The 19,744-nt window shown below is 53.7% G+C and overlaps 2 protein-coding genes across 2 annotated transcripts; both read left to right on the top strand.

Annotated features, from left to right (window-relative positions):
- Positions 1-7,906: 7,906 nt before the first annotated feature.
- LOC136504506 (probable polyamine transporter At3g19553) lies at positions 7,907-15,043 on the top strand. The gene is made up of 3 exons (XM_066499444.1): positions 7,907-8,471; positions 13,521-14,027; positions 14,157-15,043. The coding sequence occupies exons 1-3, from the start codon at positions 8,020-8,022 to the stop codon at positions 14,647-14,649; spliced, it is 1,452 nt and encodes a 483-aa protein (XP_066355541.1). The 5' UTR covers positions 7,907-8,019; the 3' UTR covers positions 14,650-15,043.
- A 2,212-nt stretch (positions 15,044-17,255) lies between these two features.
- On the top strand, positions 17,256-19,293 carry LOC136504886 (uncharacterized). Its single transcript, XM_066499923.1, has 2 exons — positions 17,256-17,404; positions 17,695-19,293. Exon 2 carries the CDS (start codon positions 17,869-17,871, stop codon positions 18,841-18,843), a length of 975 nt encoding a protein of 324 aa, XP_066356020.1. The 5' UTR covers positions 17,256-17,404; positions 17,695-17,868; the 3' UTR covers positions 18,844-19,293.
- The last annotated feature ends 451 nt before the right edge of the window (positions 19,294-19,744 follow it).

Genomic DNA, 19,744 nt, shown 5'->3' with positions numbered 1-19,744 from the left:
CCGCTTCCTCTCCCACGCCACGCCCGCGCACGCGGACCCCTGGTTCCGCTGCTCCTCGGCCCGTGCGGGTCTTGCTGCCGCAGCGCGGGTGCGACCGCCCTGGCCGCGCCCGAGCCGCAGCATCCCGCGCGTCCCGCACTGGAGCTCCCTCTCGTTCCCCTCTGTCTTGGTCCACCGCCGTGGCCAGGCGTGCCCGTGTCCCGCGGCTCTCTCTCCAGCGCGCGTGCTCGCTCGAGCCGTGAAGCACCTCCCCGCTCCTCGGCGCGCCGTGCCGCAGCGCCCCGCCATGGCTGCCCACCGGTGTCGGCTCTCCCCGCGCACGTGAGTTCCTTGCCACGCGCCAGAGTCGCTGCCGCAGCACCTGGCCTCTTTTCCCGCGCCGCTCGACCACGCTGTCGTTGCCGCCTTGAGCTCCAGCCCCCAGCCGCAGCGCCTCGCTGGCGTCCGCGCCCCTCCCCGCGTGACCGCGCGCGAGCGCCGCTGCACCTGGTCGCCCCGCTGACGTCCGTGCGTAGCTCCGCATCATTCTCGCCGCGCCATCCCGGGGAGCCCTTCTGCCTGCGCGCGCCCCTTGGCCCCGCGCTATCCCGCCGTTCCAGTGCAGAGCGCCCGAGCCGCCGCGGCTACTGCTGCCCGGTCATCCTCTGCTTTTGGGGAAAGAGAGACATGGTGAGCAAGGGTATAAATCCAAGCTGGATTATTATACAGGGTTCTTAATGCTAAATACGTGACCTTAGTGAATAGTGCTGATGTACCTCAGCGGGATTTGTTAGAAATGCAGGGTCGTTTTTGCATAAACACGCGTGGGCCAGCTTGCTTGGGCCGCTCGCGCCGCATCTGGGCCGGTTTGTGTCGCCGCACTGGGTCGCGCGCAGCTGGTTGCCACCTGGGCCGCCGATCAGTCGTGCGTGTGGGCCGGCCTGCTCACTGCGCGCCCTATCCCCGCGCCTGCTGTGGGCCGTTTTGGTGATAGCTGGTCCCTTTTGTTTTTCTAAAGCACTTAGTAATTTAGTTTGGGAAGTAAACTTGTAAAATAAATATAAAATAGCATAGGAATCCAAAAATAGTGAAACCAGTTTTGTTAGTCTCCTAAAATCACGATCTACCTATTAGTATAGTTTGTTCATATAGTGTGATAATATTCTTGGAAGCTATATAATTAATTTAAGGTACTTAATATTATAAATATAAACTTGTAGGAATTTCCATGATAAATTAGTAATATTGTTGAATCTAAAATTTGTACAATAGGCTCCTAGCTATAACAGGTACTCATTATAATTTTTGTAGCTCCAAAATAATTAGTTGCTAGATAGACAATGGTGTCTTATTTCGAATATAGTACATCAGATAGGATGAAATAAAGAAACACCTTAGTTTATATAACTAAAAGAATTGTTGAGAAATAACGACTTATCCAACAACGTGTATATGTAGCCTAAGTACGGTCGTCGTTAGAACTAGCCCGATAACTCTAGAGGCGTACGTCGTATTTTACGAGTCACGATTGCAGTTGATTAATTACATTTTTGCATTGCATCGTATGCATATCATATAGGTGCGATGAGGGATCAACGGATCGATCGAATGATGATTGGGAATCCAAAGATGGTGTAAGGGTATTCTCTCCAGGAGATGATGCAATGGGCTTCTATCTAGATGATGGTGGATGACCTGAAGATGCAAATACTAACTCTTGGTTATATCTTACCCAGGCAAGCCCCGGTGCATAACCCATACTTCTCTGTAGTTTAAATTATACTATTTATGCATTAAGTTTTAAGGAGTTGAATGAAACCCACTTGCATATATATCTTTATCCTATGAGTCTTACTAGTATGACATGATTGTGTAGATTGCTATGCTATAAGACTCCGGTAGAAGTCGAGTGATTGCCTGTGCTCGGGGGCTCCGATCCCAGTGCCTCTACAACAACGTCATCCACAAACGTCGCCGTACTGGCAATCGATCAAACCGACTAGCGAGTGCCGCTACTCGCCTACCTCCTCGAAGAGGTTCTCCCACCCGAAAGGACTGAAGCCCGATGAATCGCTCGACACGCTAAGACCTTCGTCGTGCTCGATAACGAACTCTACAAACGGAGTCCGTTAGGGGTACTCATGAAGTGCATCCCCTCCGACCGGGGGAAGCAGCTCCTCCTCGAGGTCCATGCCGGGATCTGCGGACATCAAGCGGTCCCAAGGTCGCTGGTCGGAAAAGCCTTTCACCAAGGTTTTTACTAGCCCACCGCGCTATGAGACGTTGAGGAGGTCATCCGCAGGTGTGAAGGATGCCAGTTCTACGCTCGGCAAACCCACTTACTGGCACAAGAGCTCCAAACCATCCCCATCACCTGTCCATTCGTAGTCTGGGGCCTCGATATGGTAGGTCCCCTCAAGAAGGGGCCAGGCGGTTTCACTCACCTTCTCGTAGCGGTCGACAAATTCACCAAGTGGATAGAAGCTAAGCCCATCACCAACCTCCGCTCGAAAGAAGCAGTCAAATTCTTCCTCGACATCATCTACCGGTTCGGCGTTCCCAACTGCATTATCACTGACCATGGGACTAATTTCACCGGAAAGAAGTTCCTGGACTTTAGTGACGGATACGGCATTAGAATCGACTGGGCTTCGGTTGGACACCCGCATACCAACGGTCAGGTCGAACGCGCCAATGGCATGGTCTTCCAAGGACTCAAGTCACGCATCTTCCACCGACTCAACAAGTACGCCGGGCGATGGGTTGCAGAGGTCCCAGCGATCCTCTGAAGCCTAAGAACGACTCCGAACCGATCCACAGGGTTCACACCTTTTTTCCTGGCCTACACCACGAAAGGAAGATCAGAGGAAGGATACTTGAAGTCGGTGACCTCGTACTTCGGAGGACCCAATCGACGAAGGACAAGCACAAGCTCTCTCCACCATGGGAAGGACCCTACACGGTGACAGAAGTAATCCAATCGGGCACCTACCGACTAGAGGACAACCACGACAATGTTCTCACCAATACTTGGAACATTGAGCAGCTACGTCGATTTTTTCCCTAAAATTAGTCCTACAGCTCTTTTCAGTTAAAACACTTGACCCGATAGAGCACCCCGACCCGAACACCTTCTTCGGCCCGGGGCACTCGAGGGCTCCACTAGGGGGCACTACTACCTCTTTATCTTGTTTATAAATAATATGGTGAAATTCCTTCCTACCTAATCGGAAGATTAGTTTGTTCCTTTAATTTGCCTTACGTAGCTTTACCTTAAACATTCCGACCGATCACACCTCGCCTTTCCCTACGGTTGCAAACAGTCGAGCCTCATAGGCCACGCCTCGGGCTCCCAAGGTTGCAGCCTACGGGACAAACGGGCAGGTATGAAAGAGAAAGAAATTTAAAACAAAACTATGCTAAGGGAAAACTTAAGGAACAAAGGGGACAAGCTTTTCCCGAATGGAGTAACTCCATCACAGAAAAACAAACAACTAATTGTAGTAGTCAAACGTACACAATAACTGATCACACGGGGACTCGCCCACAAACTTAACTATTACATTTTTCTACTGCTACTGCAGACGCTCAACGACATCACCGGAGCGCCGCCAGCCGTAAAACTACTTCCACTAGGGCCCTGCTCGATTCTGCTCCCTCGACTTCGGCAGAGCGCAACGGGTACCTCAAAGGCGTCGCACCCATAGATACTCAGCAGAAGAACATGGAGCTCCTGACTTTCTCATGCAGTCGAGGCAGCTCTTTGGTAGGGGCGTTGCCACCAAGCTATGGCCACCATGGCTGAAAGAAATCTCATCAAACTTTATGAACTGACCAACCTGAGCAGCCACAGGCATGGAACCCTCCACCAACAGCGAGATCTCTACCGAGAGAGATCAACCGGCCTCCTGAGTCGATCGATTCACTCAGGATAAGCACCGGGACACAGGTAGGAAGCAAAGGGATGCCCCATGTTGGCCATGCCGGCTCCATCACGAACGACGAGCGCGGGTCCCAATCGGACATTTCTGACTGAAGCTCTCCGAACCCCGTCACTCCAGTCGTCAAGGCACGGAACCCTCCACCAACAGCGAAATCTCCACCGGGAAAGACCATCTGACGCCCTGAGTCGATCGATTCACTCAGGGTAAACTCCGAGACACAGGTAGGAAGCGAAGGGACGCCTCGTGTTGGCCATGCCGGCTCCATCACGAACGACGAGCTCGGGTCCTGGTCGGACATTTCCGACTGAAGCTATCCAAACCCCGTCACTCCAGTCGACAAGGTAAACACTACCAAAACCCCCTCTATTTCTTTATATCATTCATACATCCATACGCGCATTCATTCCATACGCCCGTGCCTCTCGGATGATTCAGGCCCTGAACCGCCCGGGGGCTCGGGAACTAAGCATCGCACGTGCAGCGAAATGCATCAGAATGCTCCGTGTTGCGTCATGAAGCGGGGTTTGCCTCATTCGATATGGGAAACCAACAGAGCCAGGGGAGAAAACCGTAGATGAGCCCCGTGCGGCCCTCGCCCAGTCCGGCAGACCGGGTCATCTCAACCTTCTCGTTCGATCCTAAACCTCTCGCCAGGCCCACAGAATCCCATCGAAGGGGAGGCCGTTAGGCCACCCGGGTCGGTCTCCGGAACGACCTAGGCATCTGCTAGGTTGCAGGTAAAGGAGTAGTGAAATGTCACAAGAGGGCTATGCCGACCCCGTCATGAACGACGGACCCTGATTTCACTGAATCACACCCGTTAGCGAACTCACCGAGCTAGTCTTCGAGCCCGAGCGATCGGGATAGGCGACGAAACTCAGCCCCTCCGGTGGTGAGGCACCGAGGATGAGGTAACGCAAAATACTCACATCGACCCCTGCGAAGGCCCGACAGGGCTCGGGGGCTCAAGACAAATGCCAAGGGTCCGCGACCTCGAACTCATGTTGACAGGATCTACGACATCCGGCTACGGCTCTTGGGTCTGCGACCCCGAACTCGCGTCGACAGGATCTACGACATCCGGCTACGGCTCTTGGGTCCGTGACCCCGAACTCGCGTCGACAGGATCTACGACATCCGGCTATGGCTCTTGGGACCGCGACCTCGAACTCGCATCGATAGGATCTACGACATCCGGCTACGGCTCTTGGGTCCACGACCCCGAACTCACCTCGACAGGATCTATGACATCCGGCTACGGCTCCTGGGTCCGTGACCCTGAACTTGCGTCGATACGACGTCTGATTCCTGAACCAAACTAACTAACTATCTCGATCCACGACGCGCACCGACGCCTAGGTCCCTTCGTGACTCCGCCTCACCCGATCCTACGGCGCGCATCGACGCCAAAGATCAGTGAGCTTTGTCGCATCCGAACTAAAATTGTCTTGATCCACGGCGCGCACCGACGCCTGGGTCCGTTTGCGACTCCGCCTCACCCGATCCCACGGCGCACATCGATGCCAGGATCAGTAAGCTCTATCACGTCTGAACTAACTCTCTCACCTGATCCCACGGCAAGCATCGATGCCAGGAATGGGGAGTTCTATCTCTATCCAAAATTCCCGCGCCTAAAAAACACCTTGGCAGCACAACGATGCCCTGGTTAAATAAAAATGCCGTCTCAAACTAAAAAAAACATGCACACGTGCCCGTCGACGTAACATCCCCCAGCCAGTTAGGCCCGAACTACCCGGGGGCTCGGGGGCTACACCCGCGAGTGCACTTACGTGCACCCGTCGACAAAACAAAAAATCTCTCCCGCTGACAACACAGAAAACCCTCGAGCTGGCTTGGCTCGAACCGCCCGAGGGCTCAGGGGCTACACTCGTGGGTGCGCTCGCGCGCACCCACAAGCAAGACAAAAATCCCCCGGACGATTCTACCCGAATCGCCCAGGGGCTCGGGGGCTCCTGTCGGGTTCATAAACCCAGGGTCCCTCGAGGACCGGCTTCCACGCCAGGGCTCAGCCCAAAAACGCAGCCTATTGCTCCTGAGCCGGCCCAAGAATCTAAACTCAATGGACCGGAGCACTCGATTCGGGCCCTAGTCGCCTTCGGCCCACCTTACCGACTGAAGCGCTAGCTTCAGGCTCAGGCCGCCTCCGAACGGCCTCTCCGATCGGAGCGCTAGCTTCAGGCCCCAGTCGCCTCCACACGGCCTCCGCTTGGAGGGGTCGACCCGAGGACTGCCTCCGACTCTGATCCCGTGTCTCCGACCAGGGTTCATAGAAAACCCTGCTCATCGTTGTTCTCCAACCAGCGCACTAGAGCTGACTAAAGCCATCCGACCGGATACGCCCGCTCGGAAAGAACCAGGAGGCCTGCGGAGAAAGGCAAGGCAAGGCTCGTAAGTCAAACCACGACACCAGGACCATACCCTGCAAAACAGTGCTTTTACAACCGCCCTGCCATAAACAGTGTTGTAGGCGCCGACATTTACCTCTACAGTATTGTGGGCGCCGTTAAAACACCCACATGCGGTAAAGACCCCCATGTGCCTCTGGACACCGATAGTGTTGTGGGCACCGGAAATCACCGTACCGGGTGAACGTGGTGGGCCATGCCTCCGGGCATTGAGACTGTGTTTTGCAGGTACCGACGTCCAACCCTTCCTGAAGAAGCCAATGCAACCTTCCACATGCACCTGACATTCTACAGTGCGCCAACAGTGTTGCGGACGCCTACCATCTTCTTGTACCCGACGGCGTAGGCAACAAGACTCAGTAACCGACGTACCTCTTCCCTTTCACTTGTAAAGTCATCCCCTTTTTCTATAAAAGGGGATGCGCTCCCTCCAACACATGCAGTGGCTTCAAGGCTGATCTGTGACTCCAAGACAACCACAAAGCCGCCAGGCTTGGACTTCAAGCGCACGCTCGAACACCCAGCTCATAGCTTAGCTCCAGTCGATCTCGGCCCTTTCGACCGGACCGACCGGACACCCCATCTTTCTCTCTCTCTCGTTTGTAACCCCACTACAGACTTCGAGCACCTGAGCTCAGGAATAAAGTCGTCGACCGACCCACACTGGACGTAGGGCACGTTGTCTGAACCAGTATAAACCCTGTGTCATTGAGTGCTTGGCCACCTCCGATCACAACGTACAACAAAACTACAAATATTCACTTGTTGGTCACTTTCTGTACCGACAGTTGGATTTCCATAAGGCAATATCGGCCTCTTTTACTGCAAGGTTCGGAATCTTCAACACTCTGTTTTGATGGTGAAGGATTGCAAGCCTGTGTTACTTGAAGGTTTCCTCCAGCCAATGTTCTCTCAGTTGATACTAGATCTCGTTTTGAGCAGCGAGTGGATTATGTGGTCTTCAAAGCCATGTTTGGTGAGGGTGTTTGCAGGTGGCCCTTTTCTTTACGGCTATCTTCAAGTTCTGGCAGGTAGTAGACGTCCAAAAGAAGAAAACGATATTTGATCTTTGATGTACTCTTATTTTTTAAGGTCGTTTTATGCATTTTTGTCCATCGTTTGTAGTGCCTTTGTTTTTCTTGAGATATATCATATCTGAAACACTCTTTTGAATGTTTTTATCAAGAAGAAAAAAAACAGCAACGGAATTCTAATTTCTAAGTTGAATGGAAGTATGGAGTATCCTGTATCCACATTCCACAGCCGCCCACCGAAACCCACAAACATCGGCAACGACAATTTGCTTATATCTACTCTATATATACACGTAGTCGGTAGTCGCACCATCAGCATCAGGCACCTGAAGACTCACACTGACCGACATGTGGGCCACCTCCAGGTCGTCCCCACTTGGCCCATTCGCACATGACCGATTTCTTTTTCCGTTCCCAGTTGCAACTTAACGTGCCGCTTGCTGCATCACAGAATCCCCAACTCGCCGGACCAGATGTCGGGCCCCACCTGTCATCCACCAAACAAACTCCCATAATATCTCTCCCAGCAACCCGTCCTCTCTACCCCAACCAGGCAATCAGGAACACCACAAACTCGCTGACTTGTCAATTCCTCTCTGTGCGCGCGTGGCGCCGGCCACGGAGGCCGTTGACCCGATGACCGGCGCGGCGGCCGTCGTCGATCCCCCGGCGCCGTGGCTGACGGTGCTCCCCCTCATCGCGCTCATTTTCTACGACGTCTCGGGGGGCCCCTTCAGCATCGAGGACTCGGTCCGCGCAGGCGGCGGCGCGCTGCTCCCGATCCTCGGCTTCCTGATCCTCCCGGTCCTCTGGTCGCTCCCGGAGGCGCTGGTCACCGCCGAGCTCGCCTCCGCGTTCCCCACCAATGCCGGGTACGTCGCCTGGGTGTCCGCCGCCTTTGGCCCCGACGCGGCGTTCCTCGTCGGGTTCTCCAAGTGGGCGTCGGGGACGCTCGACAACGCGCTCTACCCGGTGCTCTACCTCGACTACCTCCGCTCCGGCGGCGGGCTGGCGCTGCCGCAGCCGGTGCGCTCGCTGGCGGTCCTCGCGCTCACGGCCGCGCTCACCTACCTCAACTACCGCGGGCTCCACGTTGTTGGGATCAACCCGGCGTAGAACGAGAGAGAAACGCACGCGAGATACTCAGTGGACACATGGTGTTTTTTGTGCTGCAAAGGCGGCAGCGTTTTCTGTATTGATCAACTGAATATAAACAACAAACTACAGAGAGAAAACCGCGGCACGTTCGTGCTCACGAAGTGCCATCCCACCACGCTGGGACGTGCCGCGAACTACGCGCGCATGACGAGCACGGCGAGCGGCTGCATGCACACTAGCTAAACTTAGCAAATAACTGAAACTAAAACTAACTACTCCTGTACACGATCCGGCGCAAGACTTATCCAACAAATCACCCCCTAAGTCCTGCTGCCGGGAGACGAAGCTTGGCGAGGCCGATCTTGCTGCGCAACTCTTCGAACTTCTAGCGCCCAAGTGCCTTCGTGAGAATGTCACCGAGCTGCTCCGCTGTTCCGATGAACTACACATCGATCAAGCCACGCTCTGCGCACTCTCGGACATAGTGGTATTTCACATCTATGTGCTTGGTCCGGTCATGGTGCACAGGATTCTTGATCAGAGAGATGGCAGACTTGTTGTCCACCCTCAGCACTGGTGCGCTGACCTCGACATCGAGCAGGTCGGCGAAGAGGCGAGCCAACCAGACGCCTTGGCAGGTCACTGTCGCTGCCGCGATGTACTCCGCTTCACACGACGAGAGGGCCACCACCTTCTGCTTGCATGATTGCCATGAAACTGGCCCGTCGCCGATGAAGTAGATGACCCCGCCGGTGCTCTTGCGATCGTTGACGTCTCCGGCGAGGTCGCTGTCACTGTATCCGTGCAGCAGCGGCAGCTTCTTTTTGTCGCCCCGCTTGTAGTGAATGCCCAGCGCTGCTGTCCCTGCCACATAGCGTAGTATGCGCTTGACAGCAGCCTGGTGCTCCTTCGTCGGCACCTCCATAAACCTGCTCACGTAGCCAACGCTGAACGACAAGTCCGGACGCGTGTGCAGCAGGTACCTGAGACCTCCCACAATACTCCGGTAAGCCGTAGCATCAACAGGTGGGGCTATGCTCTCCTTCAGTAGCTTGAGGCGAGGCTCCATCGGCGTCGCGCTCGGGTTGCAGCCGAGCATGCCTGCTCGCTCCAACAGCTTCTAGGCATAGCGCTCCTGGGAGATGGTGATCCCTGATGGCGCCTGAACCACCTCGATGCCGAGGTAGTAGGACAAGGTGCCAAGGTCGCTCATCTGGAACCTCCTCTTCATGTCCTCCTTGAACTTCTGAAGCTCGCCAGGATCACCGCCCGTGATGATCAGATCATCGACATATACGCCGACAATCAACCTCCTCTGGGCCTTGCCGCACGTGTAGACGCCATGTTCGTTCTCGCTGCGCCTGAAGCCGAGGGAGAGCAGCGTCGCGTCGAGCTTGGTGTTCTAGGAGCGAGGAGCTTGACGTAGTCCGTACAGCGCCTTGTGAAGGCGCAGCACCTTGCCGGGGTGGTTCTTATCGACGAAGCCCGGCGGTTGAGCAACGTACACTTCCTCCTTGAGCTCTCCATTGAGGAACGCCGATTTCACGTCCATGTGATGGACCGGCCAGTTCCAGTGCGCGGCAATGGCGATCATGAGCCGCACGGACTCGAGGCGCGCCACCGGCGTGAACACCTCCTCGAAGTCCACCCCTTGGCGCTGGACGTAGCCCTTTGCCACCAGACGCGCCTTGTGACGGACGACGGCGCCCCGCTGGTTCCGTTTCACCTTATAGACCCACTTGAGGCCAATGGCACGGTGACCGCCAGGGAGCTTGGTGAGACTCCAAGTCTCGTTGGTGGTGATCCCGTCCATCTCCTACTTCATGGCGTCCTGCCACTCGGGGGCATTCTCCGCCTCCGTGTATGAGCTAGGCTCCTCGGCGGTGACTGCATGAACTTCATCAAAGTCAAGGATGCGAGGAGCTTGACCAGGTGGTGTGTCGTCGCCGATGATGTTGTCGACGAGGCGGTAGCGCTGGACATCGTCATCGTCCACGTCTGCGTCGAGCGCGTCGTCAAACGTCGGCAGCGTCGTGAACTCAATGCCATCATGTGGAGATGGTGGAGGTGGCGTGGCAGGCGCCGGCGATGCAGGTGGAGGTGTTGCCGGTGCTGTACCTAGAGAAGTTGGTGTCGTAGTAGGCTCCGGCACCCCACCACCGACCGGCATGGTCATGTATTCTACAGTGAATGGCTCACCACCAGCAGACGACGTCGATGCCGTGTCCCAGCTCCAGCTTGCGCTCTCGTCGAACACGACGTTGCGCGACACGTGCACTCGCTCACCAACTGGATCATACAGGCGATACGCCTTGCTTCCTTCTTTGTAGCCGAGCAGGACCATCGGAGTGGACCGATCAGCAAGCTTCTTGAGATGGGGCCGCACGTCCTTGACATGGCCAATGCAACCGAAGGTCCTCAGGTGATGGACAGAAGGCTGCTTGCCATGCCAAGCCTGGTATGGGGTGACACCGGACAGGGCCTTCGTTGGAGAGCAATTCAGGAGGTAAACCGCAGTGTGCACGGCTTCACCCCAGAACCTCCCCGGGACTCCTTTGGCCTTCATCATGCTCCGGGCTGTGGCAACCATAGTCTGATTACGGCGTTCGACAACCCCGTTTTGTTGCGGCGAGTAGGGGGGCTGTCAGTTGGCGATGCACGCCATGGTCCGCCATGTACTCCCCGAACTCAATCGAGGTGAATTCACCACCCCGATCAGTCCGGAGCGCCTTGAGCTTGCGTCCGCTCTCCAGCTCGGCACGGGCCTTGAACTTCTTGATGGCGGTAGCCGCCTCATCCTTGCTGGTGATCAAGGTGAGCCACATATAGCGACTCATGTCGTCGATCAACAGGAGGAAGTACCTCTTTCCCCCCGGCGTAGTAGGCTCGATTGGTCCATAGATGTCGCCGTGCACCAGCTCCAGGTGATCGTCGGCGCGGTAGGAGGACTGCTGCGGGAACGACGCCCTCTTCTGCTTGCCAACGAGGCACGCGTCGCAGAGCTGGTTCACGCGATCGACTTGGGGAAGACCGCGTACCATGGACTCCTTTCCGAGGTGACGGAGAGCTTGGAAACTAAGGTGGCCAAACCTCGCGTGCCAGAGCCAAGTTGGCTCGCTGCTGCACGCCGCCAGGCACACGGGCCGAGTGATCTCCATGTCGAGATAGTACAGGCGGTTCGGTGCACGCCGTACCTTGGCGAGAAGACGACGATCAGGCTCGTAGAGGCGAAGCACGCCATTCTTGATGTTCACCTCGCTCCTGGTGTCGTCCAACTGCCCGATGCTGATGATGTTGGCAGTGAGACGCGGGATGTAGTACACGCCGGTGAGTGCGCGATGCTCGCCGGACTTGCAGGCGAATAGCACTGTGCCACGCCCTTCGATGTTCACCAGCGAGCCGTCTCCGAAGCGCACAGTCCCGCACACGGCGGGGTCGAGCTCGGCGAACGCGCTTCGGACGCCCGTCATGTGGTTCGTGGCTCCTGTGTCGAGGACCCACCGACCTCCAGCGTTGTCCGCCTTCTCGTCGAGGTGGGCGAAGACCTTGGCCTCGACCAGCTTGACGCGGCGTGGTGCCTTGGCAGGTGCGATGACGTTGACCTCTGCCAGTTCCGCCGTGGCTAGCATGAGTGCCGGCTCCTCCTCATCGGCTTCCGCCTCCGCGATGTGGGCCGCCGCCTTCTTCTTCCCGTGGCAATCCTTGGCCCAGTGGCCAGTCTTGCCGCAGTTCTTGCACCGATCGCCGGGTGGAGGCTTGCCGGTGCCCGCGTTCTGGCCGCCGCGGCCGCCGCGCCCGCGTCCGCACCCTTGACGCTTCCCACGGTTGCCTGATCCAGAGCCGCCGCCGGAGTTTCCTTCGTCGCGGCGCTCCTTGCGTCGGGCCTCCCAGTCCTCCTCGCAGAGCATCAGGCGGCCCATGGCGTCCGTGATCTGCTTCGGCTTGCCGCGCTCCTCGAAGACGTGCAGCCTCCCGATCACGTCCTCCACCTTGGCCTTGTTCAAGTCCATGAACATCTCGATGGAGACAGCCGCTTGATTGAGGTTCTCGGGCACTACCTGCAGGAGTTTCTTGACTACCTCGGTGTCGGTGATGTCATCCCCGAGAGTGCGGAGGTTGGTGGCGAGCGCGTCGATGCGGATGCCGAAGTCGCTAACCGTCTCACCGTCCTTGAAGCAGATGGAGTTGAACTCCCGGCGAAGTTGCTGCGCGCTGGCGTCGCGCGCGCGCTCGTCGCCGATGCGCAGAGTCTTGACCGCGTCCCAAGCTTCCTTCACCGTGCGCTTGCGGGCGAGGGCGCTCCACAGCTCGGAGGGGACCGAGCGCAGGAGACCGGACATCGCCAGCCTGTCGTCGTGGTACTCATCCTCGTCAGAGGGATCCTCCATGCCGTCGTTGACGACGTCCCAGACGCGGATTGTCTGGAAGTTCACCTCCATAACCAACGCCCACTCCGGGTAGTTGGTCCGGGTAAGCATCGGCCAATGGACGCTCGCCGACGGCCGCTCGATGACGCGCTCGACGATGTGCTCCCCGGCGTCCCGGGTGCGCGAGCGGTGAGTGGAACGGCCTCGACGCTGTCGTCGTGGAGGTGGCGAACGCGACGGCACAGGAGTTTTCTTCCCGCCGGAGCCATCACCAGTTTCCTTCGGTGGAGTCTTGGACATGGCGACGGCTTAACCCGGCTCCGGTACCAAATGTTGGGATCAACCCGGCGTAGAACGAGAGAGAAACGCACGCGAGATACTCAGTGGACACACGGTGTTTTTTGTGCTGCAAAGGCGGCAGCGTTTTCTGTATTGATCAACTGAATATAAACAACAAACTACAGAGAAAAAACCGCGGCACGTTCGTGCTCACGAAGTGCCATCCCACCACGCCGCTGGGACGTGCCGCGAACTACGCGCGCATGACGGGCACGGCGAGCGGCTGCATGCACACTAGCTAAACTTAGCAAATAACTGAAACTGAAACTAACTACTCCTGTACACGATCCGGCCGTGCGTTTCTCTCTCGTTCTACGCCGGGTTGATCCCAACACACGTCGTCGGCCTCTCGGCGCTGGCGCTCACCGCGTTCTCGCTCTCCCCGTTCCTCGCGCTCACTGTGCTCGCCGCCCCCCAGATCCGCCCGTCCCGCTGGCTCGCCATCGACGCCCGCGCCGTCGACCTCCGCGGGTACTTCAACTCCATGTTCTGGAACCTCAACTTCTGGGATAAGGCCAGCACGCTCGCCGGCGAGGTCGAGGAGCCCCGGAAGACGTTCCCCAAGGCGGTGTTCGGCGCCGTCGGGCTCGTCGTCGGCGCGTACCTCATTCTGCTGCTGGCTGGTACCGGCGCGCTGCCGTCGGAGACGGCGGCCGAGTGGACCGACGGCTTCTTCTCCGAGGTCGGGCAGCGGATCGGTGGGCCGTGGCTGCGCGTGTGGATCCAGGCCGCCGCCGCCATGTCCAACATGGGGCTCTTCGAGGCCGAGATGAGCAGCGACTCCTTCCAGCTACTCGGCATGGCCGAGATGGGCATGATCCCTGCCATCTTCGCCCGCAGGTGAAATCTCCGTCTACGAGCTGAAAGAAACAAAAAAATCAATCTTTTTAGCGAAATGTGAAGTTTCCCATCGAACAAGATACTCAATGTCTGAATCTTCTCTTTGTGAATTGGTGCTGATGAACGCAGGTCGAAGTACGGGACGCCGACGTTCAGCATCCTGTGCTCAGCGACCGGGGTTGTGATCCTCTCCTTCATGAGCTTCCAGGAGATCATCGAGTTCCTCAACTTCCTCTACGGGCTCGGGATGCTGGCCGTGTTCGCGGCCTTCGTGAAGCTACGCTTCAAGAACCCGGACCTGGCGAGGCCGTACCGGATCCCGGTCGGCACCTCGGGGGCCGCCGTCATGTGCGCCCCGCCCGTCGTGCTCATCACCACCGTCATGTGCCTCGCGTCGGCTAGGACCGTCCTCATCAATGCCGTTGTGGTCGTCGCCGGTGTCGCGCTGTACTACGTTGTGGAGCGCGCCAAGAGGCACGCATGGGCCGAGTTCTTGGCGCCCGTGCCTCCGGCTGACAGCTCCCACGGATCAACCACGGCGCCTGGCGCCGCCGACCTCGAGGATGTCCGCGCCGGGCTGCTCTCGGACGAATCGGCAGACGAAGGAAGCAAGGTTGAGTGAAGATTCGTACATGAACCCGATTGCCGTTCGATGTACAGTAATTCCAGTGAATATACACGGTGAATTATGAATTCAGAGGAGCTCAGGTGATCGTGTTCACCAGAAAATTCAGAACTGCAGACCAATGAGTAGAAGAAGTCTGAACTAGTGAACCATGAAAGGGAGAACAGATCTCAACTGAAATTGTCAAAGTTGTTTTTGTTTTGACTTTTGAAGTGTAGTGTAATGTATATTATGTAGGTGAGGTGTCGGTTTGAGAAGAAGCTGTATTTTTTCAGCAAAGGACAGATAGGTTGTACGTACTGTACTTGAGTCAACTTCATACTTCAGTAAATTGACCAACCCAGAAAATTTGTGTCGTAACTTTGCAGAAATGCGATCATTTGATTAGGTGGATTGTTCATCTGAATAACAGAGTAGCATTTGACTTCGCATGGCTGTTTCCTGCCGGTGCCAGATCATTTGATTAGGTGAATTGTTCAACTTAGAATACTCCCGAGGTGTTCTTCTGTAGCTTGAGCGATGGGCAGTGGAGTTCTGAAAACATTCGGAGGACGGTGATCAGGCATTCAGGCATGTGTTTTTTTAAGTCCACTTCTATCGAAAATCTGCATATAAAGGGATAAAACAATAGACTGCACAATTCTTTCTGTTTAACAAACTGGCACGAGACCGTGCCCATTCCATAGATAAGGGTTTGGTACGGAGATTAAAAAAACACAGCACGACTGTATTATTAGAAAAAACAAAGCACGACTTGTTGGCCCGTACCGTACTGAACCAATCCTGTTCCATCAATTGGCAAATCCGGTTTCATTAGTTCCATTACTGAACCAATCCGGTTACATCAATTGGTCAATCCGGTTCCTTCAATTGGCCATGTCACAGTCACCTCCTTCATAAAAACAGACCACGTGACTGAACCAGCAATTTTAATCACAAGGAGCAGCATCGGTGATCCGAAGAAGGGGCGGACTACTTTCACACTCGACGAACCGAGACCGAATTGTGATGCAAGCGGATGCATGCCACATATTACAGTCTGTTTGTTTACAAAATAGTAATTAACAAAGTTTACATTACACAAAAGTGTAGTTCCCGAATAATAATGGGGAAAAAGTCAAGATTGCACAACCATCACTAGGTTTTCTGTAGAGAGTGCTGCCAGACTAATAGTATTTAGTTTTTACTTATCCATAGTCACTCGTAGATCTACTTTTTAAAGAAAAATAACGGCCAACCAGCAGCACTCTGCCAAAAAGTCAAAATAACTTACAATTTGTGATCGAGGGAAAGTTTATTAATTTCAACTAAGTTTATTGAAGATATCGTTAATATTTATGACTCTAATAAGTAAATACTCATTTAATTCTAAATTATAAGACGTTTTTAGTCTTTCTACATACATTGACTTTACCATGTATCTAGACATAGTGTGCATATCAAAATATACATGTCTAGAAAAAAAAATTAAAAACTCTTATAATTTGAAAAATAGAGGGAGTACATTATAAAATATGTCCTATTATTTTCAGAAAAGTAAAGTTTATTTCGATCTCTATCTAAGTTATACACTTAATAAAACTTAATTTGATAATAATTATTTAATTTTATAAATTATAGTACTTTGTACTGTTTGGCTTGGAGTAAGAGGTGTAATAGTTCATGAAAGATGAAACAGTGTTAGGTGATCATTCTTCTTCCTTGTGAAACTCGGTAATTTGTTCTTGTAAAAAGCAACGTTGGAGTGACTGGTCGATTGCGTCAGTAAAGCGTACCACAATGGCATTCTCGTTCGGCAAGAAAGAGAAGAAAATTGGTGCACGTATACACTGTAACTTCGTTGCGTGCACGACTAATGCACGTCGCAGAAATTTGCATAGGTGGAAGTGGAAGTGTGGAAGGATTAACCGACTAAGAGCTGCAAACACGCATTGATGACTTACTTAACATATATTTCATGAATGGTAAGTTCAGTCTCGGCGAGAATTTCATATGAGTTTCATCTGTATCTAATAAATGTCATATGCATGAATATGTTTAATAATATGATAACAGTTTTAAGAATAAAGAAAAGAAATGAGTTCTTTTGACATGATTATCAGCTTTATATATGAAATAATAGAACAAAACTATATAATAGATGTTTAATCTATATTTTATTTTATATGATGTATAACAGTTTTGAAAACAAAATTCTTTATTGAGAATGGCTAATGCGCCACTGTAATAGCCTAATACGGCACGTGCGGACGCGCCAAGCTGACGCAAGAGCAACTCCTAAGTTTTTTCACTCTCTCTCCATCACATCAATTTTTTGACGCATGTATGAAGCATTAAATATAAGTAAAAAAATAACTAATTACACAGTTTGGTTGTAAATCACGAGACGAATCTTTTGAGCCTAGTTAGTTCATGATCGGACAAAGTTTGTCAAATATAAACGAAACGTGCTACGGTGTCCAGATTGCAAAAATTTGCAATCTAAACATGGCCCCAGTTCGCTACGCGCTTACCGAACCTGACGTCCGGGACCCACCAGCCAGTGAGGCATTAACCTGACACAAGGACAGGTAATTGGTCACGCGCCCCCAAATAGCGTCACCCACCACTGTTCGTCGTCCCAAACCAATAATTTGGGGGAAAAACTCCAATTGCGGCGGGCAAAAAAAAAGGAGAAAAATATTTCTCCGTTTTTTCACCCCCAATTCTGACTCGCCGGCGGCGGCCCGATCTCGCCGGAACCCTACTCGAGGTGAGTCCCCCGCTGTCTCCCTTGAATTCTCTTCGTTTCGCCCCAAATTCCTTTACCGCTGCCCCGAATTCGAGCTGCTCCACGCGGTTTCCCCACACGGATTTGGTCGGAGCTCGCCGGGATTCGCGGCTTGCTCGCTCTTGACCGGAGAATCCACGTCCGGGCTTGCTCGGAGCTCGATTCTGTCAGCGGCGTTGCTGAATTTGGCCGCGGAGCGGACCTCCCGAGTTCGCGTGCGCCGAGGTGATTCTCTCTGTGCTGAATTGCTGCTTCTGGATCTGGTCCTGCAGGTGGGGGGTAGCTTCGGGCCGTGCTGCGGAGCTCGCTTCTCGCGGCGAGCTCGGCCGCCGCGGGTCGCTGGAGCCCGTGGGCGGCGCCGCCGTCTTCTAGGGTTTGCTCTTCCCGGAGCTGCTCGGCCAGAAGATCGTCCGGCCGGCGGGGCTGCATTTTGTGCCGCCGCCGAGATGCAGCCGCCGTCGAAGAAGTTCGCTCGCGTCGACACGCTCGAGCTCAAGGCGCGGATCGTCAAGCGGCTGGGCCCCCAGCGCGCCGAGCTCTACTTCCGCGGCCTCAAGAAGTTCCTGAGCTGTCAGCTCGGCAGGGATGAGTTTGAAAGGATCTGTGTTGCTGCATTGGGGAAGGAGAACATCAAGCTCCACAATTTCCTCATCCAGTCCATCCTCGGCAACGCGTGTATGTCAGAGGGGCCGCCGCTGAGCATGCAGACGGCCACCGGAAACTCGCAGACGAGCATGGTGTCCAATGGGACACTCACCAATGGCTTACGGCCGGTGAGGAGAGTGAGGCCCCTGACTAAGAGGTTTGGTGATAAGCCGAGCCCGATTGGGAAGTCTCCTCTTGGTCATCCGGGGACTGGGGGGGAGTTTGTGTCAGCTGGTAGCAAGGCTTTGCAGGAGGTTATCTCTGTGGAGGATGGCGAGGAGGTCGACCAGGCCCGTGGTAGTCCAGTCTGTGTGCAGAGCCGAAGCCCGATCAGGCCCCCACTGGGAGTTCTAAAGGTTCAGAATTCTGAGCCTTCGACATCTTGTGCTTTAGATGTGTGCTACAATAATGGTGAACTGCCAGATTCTCAGTCGCTGTCCAAGCTACTTGATGAAAAGTTGAAGGCTCAAGGTCTCAGTGTGCCCAAAGAGTGTGCTGATGTGTTGAACTCTGGGTTGAATGCCTACATGAGTCAGATGCTGAAGGCCTGTCTAGGTGTTGCGAAAGCAAGGGGAATCAACCGGATGATGCGCCAGGCAAATGGCCGCACTGCAGCTTCAGTAAATAGTGGGCAGAACAATGGCATTCCTTTGGAATCAAGCTGTTGTTACCAAGCCTCGTTGCTTGATCTTTCGACAGCAGTGCTATCAAATGCTCGGTTAGTGCCATGCGTGGAGATTCGTGATAAGATTTCTTCCCATCTCCACAACAGATAAGAGAGGCAGCTAGTTTCCTCCACATTTTTAGCAAACCTTATGGTGGAGTTGATCAAGTGTAGGCAGTACGCTGTAGTGCCATTGATCCTGCTGTAGAAACTACAGGTAGTTAGGTTGAGGTAAAGTGGAGTTTGACTGTAGGACTGGGTAGTGTACCCATGGCTGGTGAGGATGATACTTGTTAGGATGCAGTACATGATAGTGAGCTTCATTTAGCTGTGATTATTCACAAAAATAATTATAATAAAAGATTCTGGAATGTGTTGTGGCTTTTTTTTCACACCTTATACACCAATGTTACCATGTTGTGCCTGTACAAAGAATCAGGTACTGTGTTTAGAATATGTTGCTGTTGGATAACTTGGGTTTGTTGCCAGATTATTGGTTTGTTTATTTTCATAATTGCAAAGCATCTTGTGTAAGAACAATGTGCAGAGGCATTCATCTATTTGGTTATTATTACTGTTGATCATTTAATTAGTGTCGCTTAACTGTGCCATATACGGAGTAAATTCTTGTTTCTTTTTCTCTTTGTGATCTATCTGTTACCCAGGCCCAGCTTGACTTGGAACCAACATATAGCTACGAAATTGTACAGATAATTTGTTTCTCTGCGTCTCAATATGCTTCATTGGCGATTTGATTTCTGCATCTCAATTTTCTTTCATAGTGATTTGATTTCTACATGGTGTCTTCTGTGCTGTTCTACTATCCTGAATATGTACACTTTTTTTTTTGTGAATTCTGAATATGTACACTCTGATGCAGGCGTAGGGGTTTATCTGCATTGGTCTGATTTGCTACAGGAGATTGCCATGTTATATCCACTACCGTGCCTGTCTTTTGTCTTGTATATAGAGGGAACAAAAAATGAGATTGTTGATGAACACCCGAGGTCAGA

Source organism: Miscanthus floridulus, chromosome 14 (assembly GCF_019320115.1).
Source record: "Miscanthus floridulus cultivar M001 chromosome 14, ASM1932011v1, whole genome shotgun sequence".
In the NCBI taxonomy this organism is placed as follows: Eukaryota; Viridiplantae; Streptophyta; class Magnoliopsida; order Poales; family Poaceae; genus Miscanthus; species Miscanthus floridulus.
This window is presented reverse-complemented; position numbering and strand designations above follow the sequence as displayed.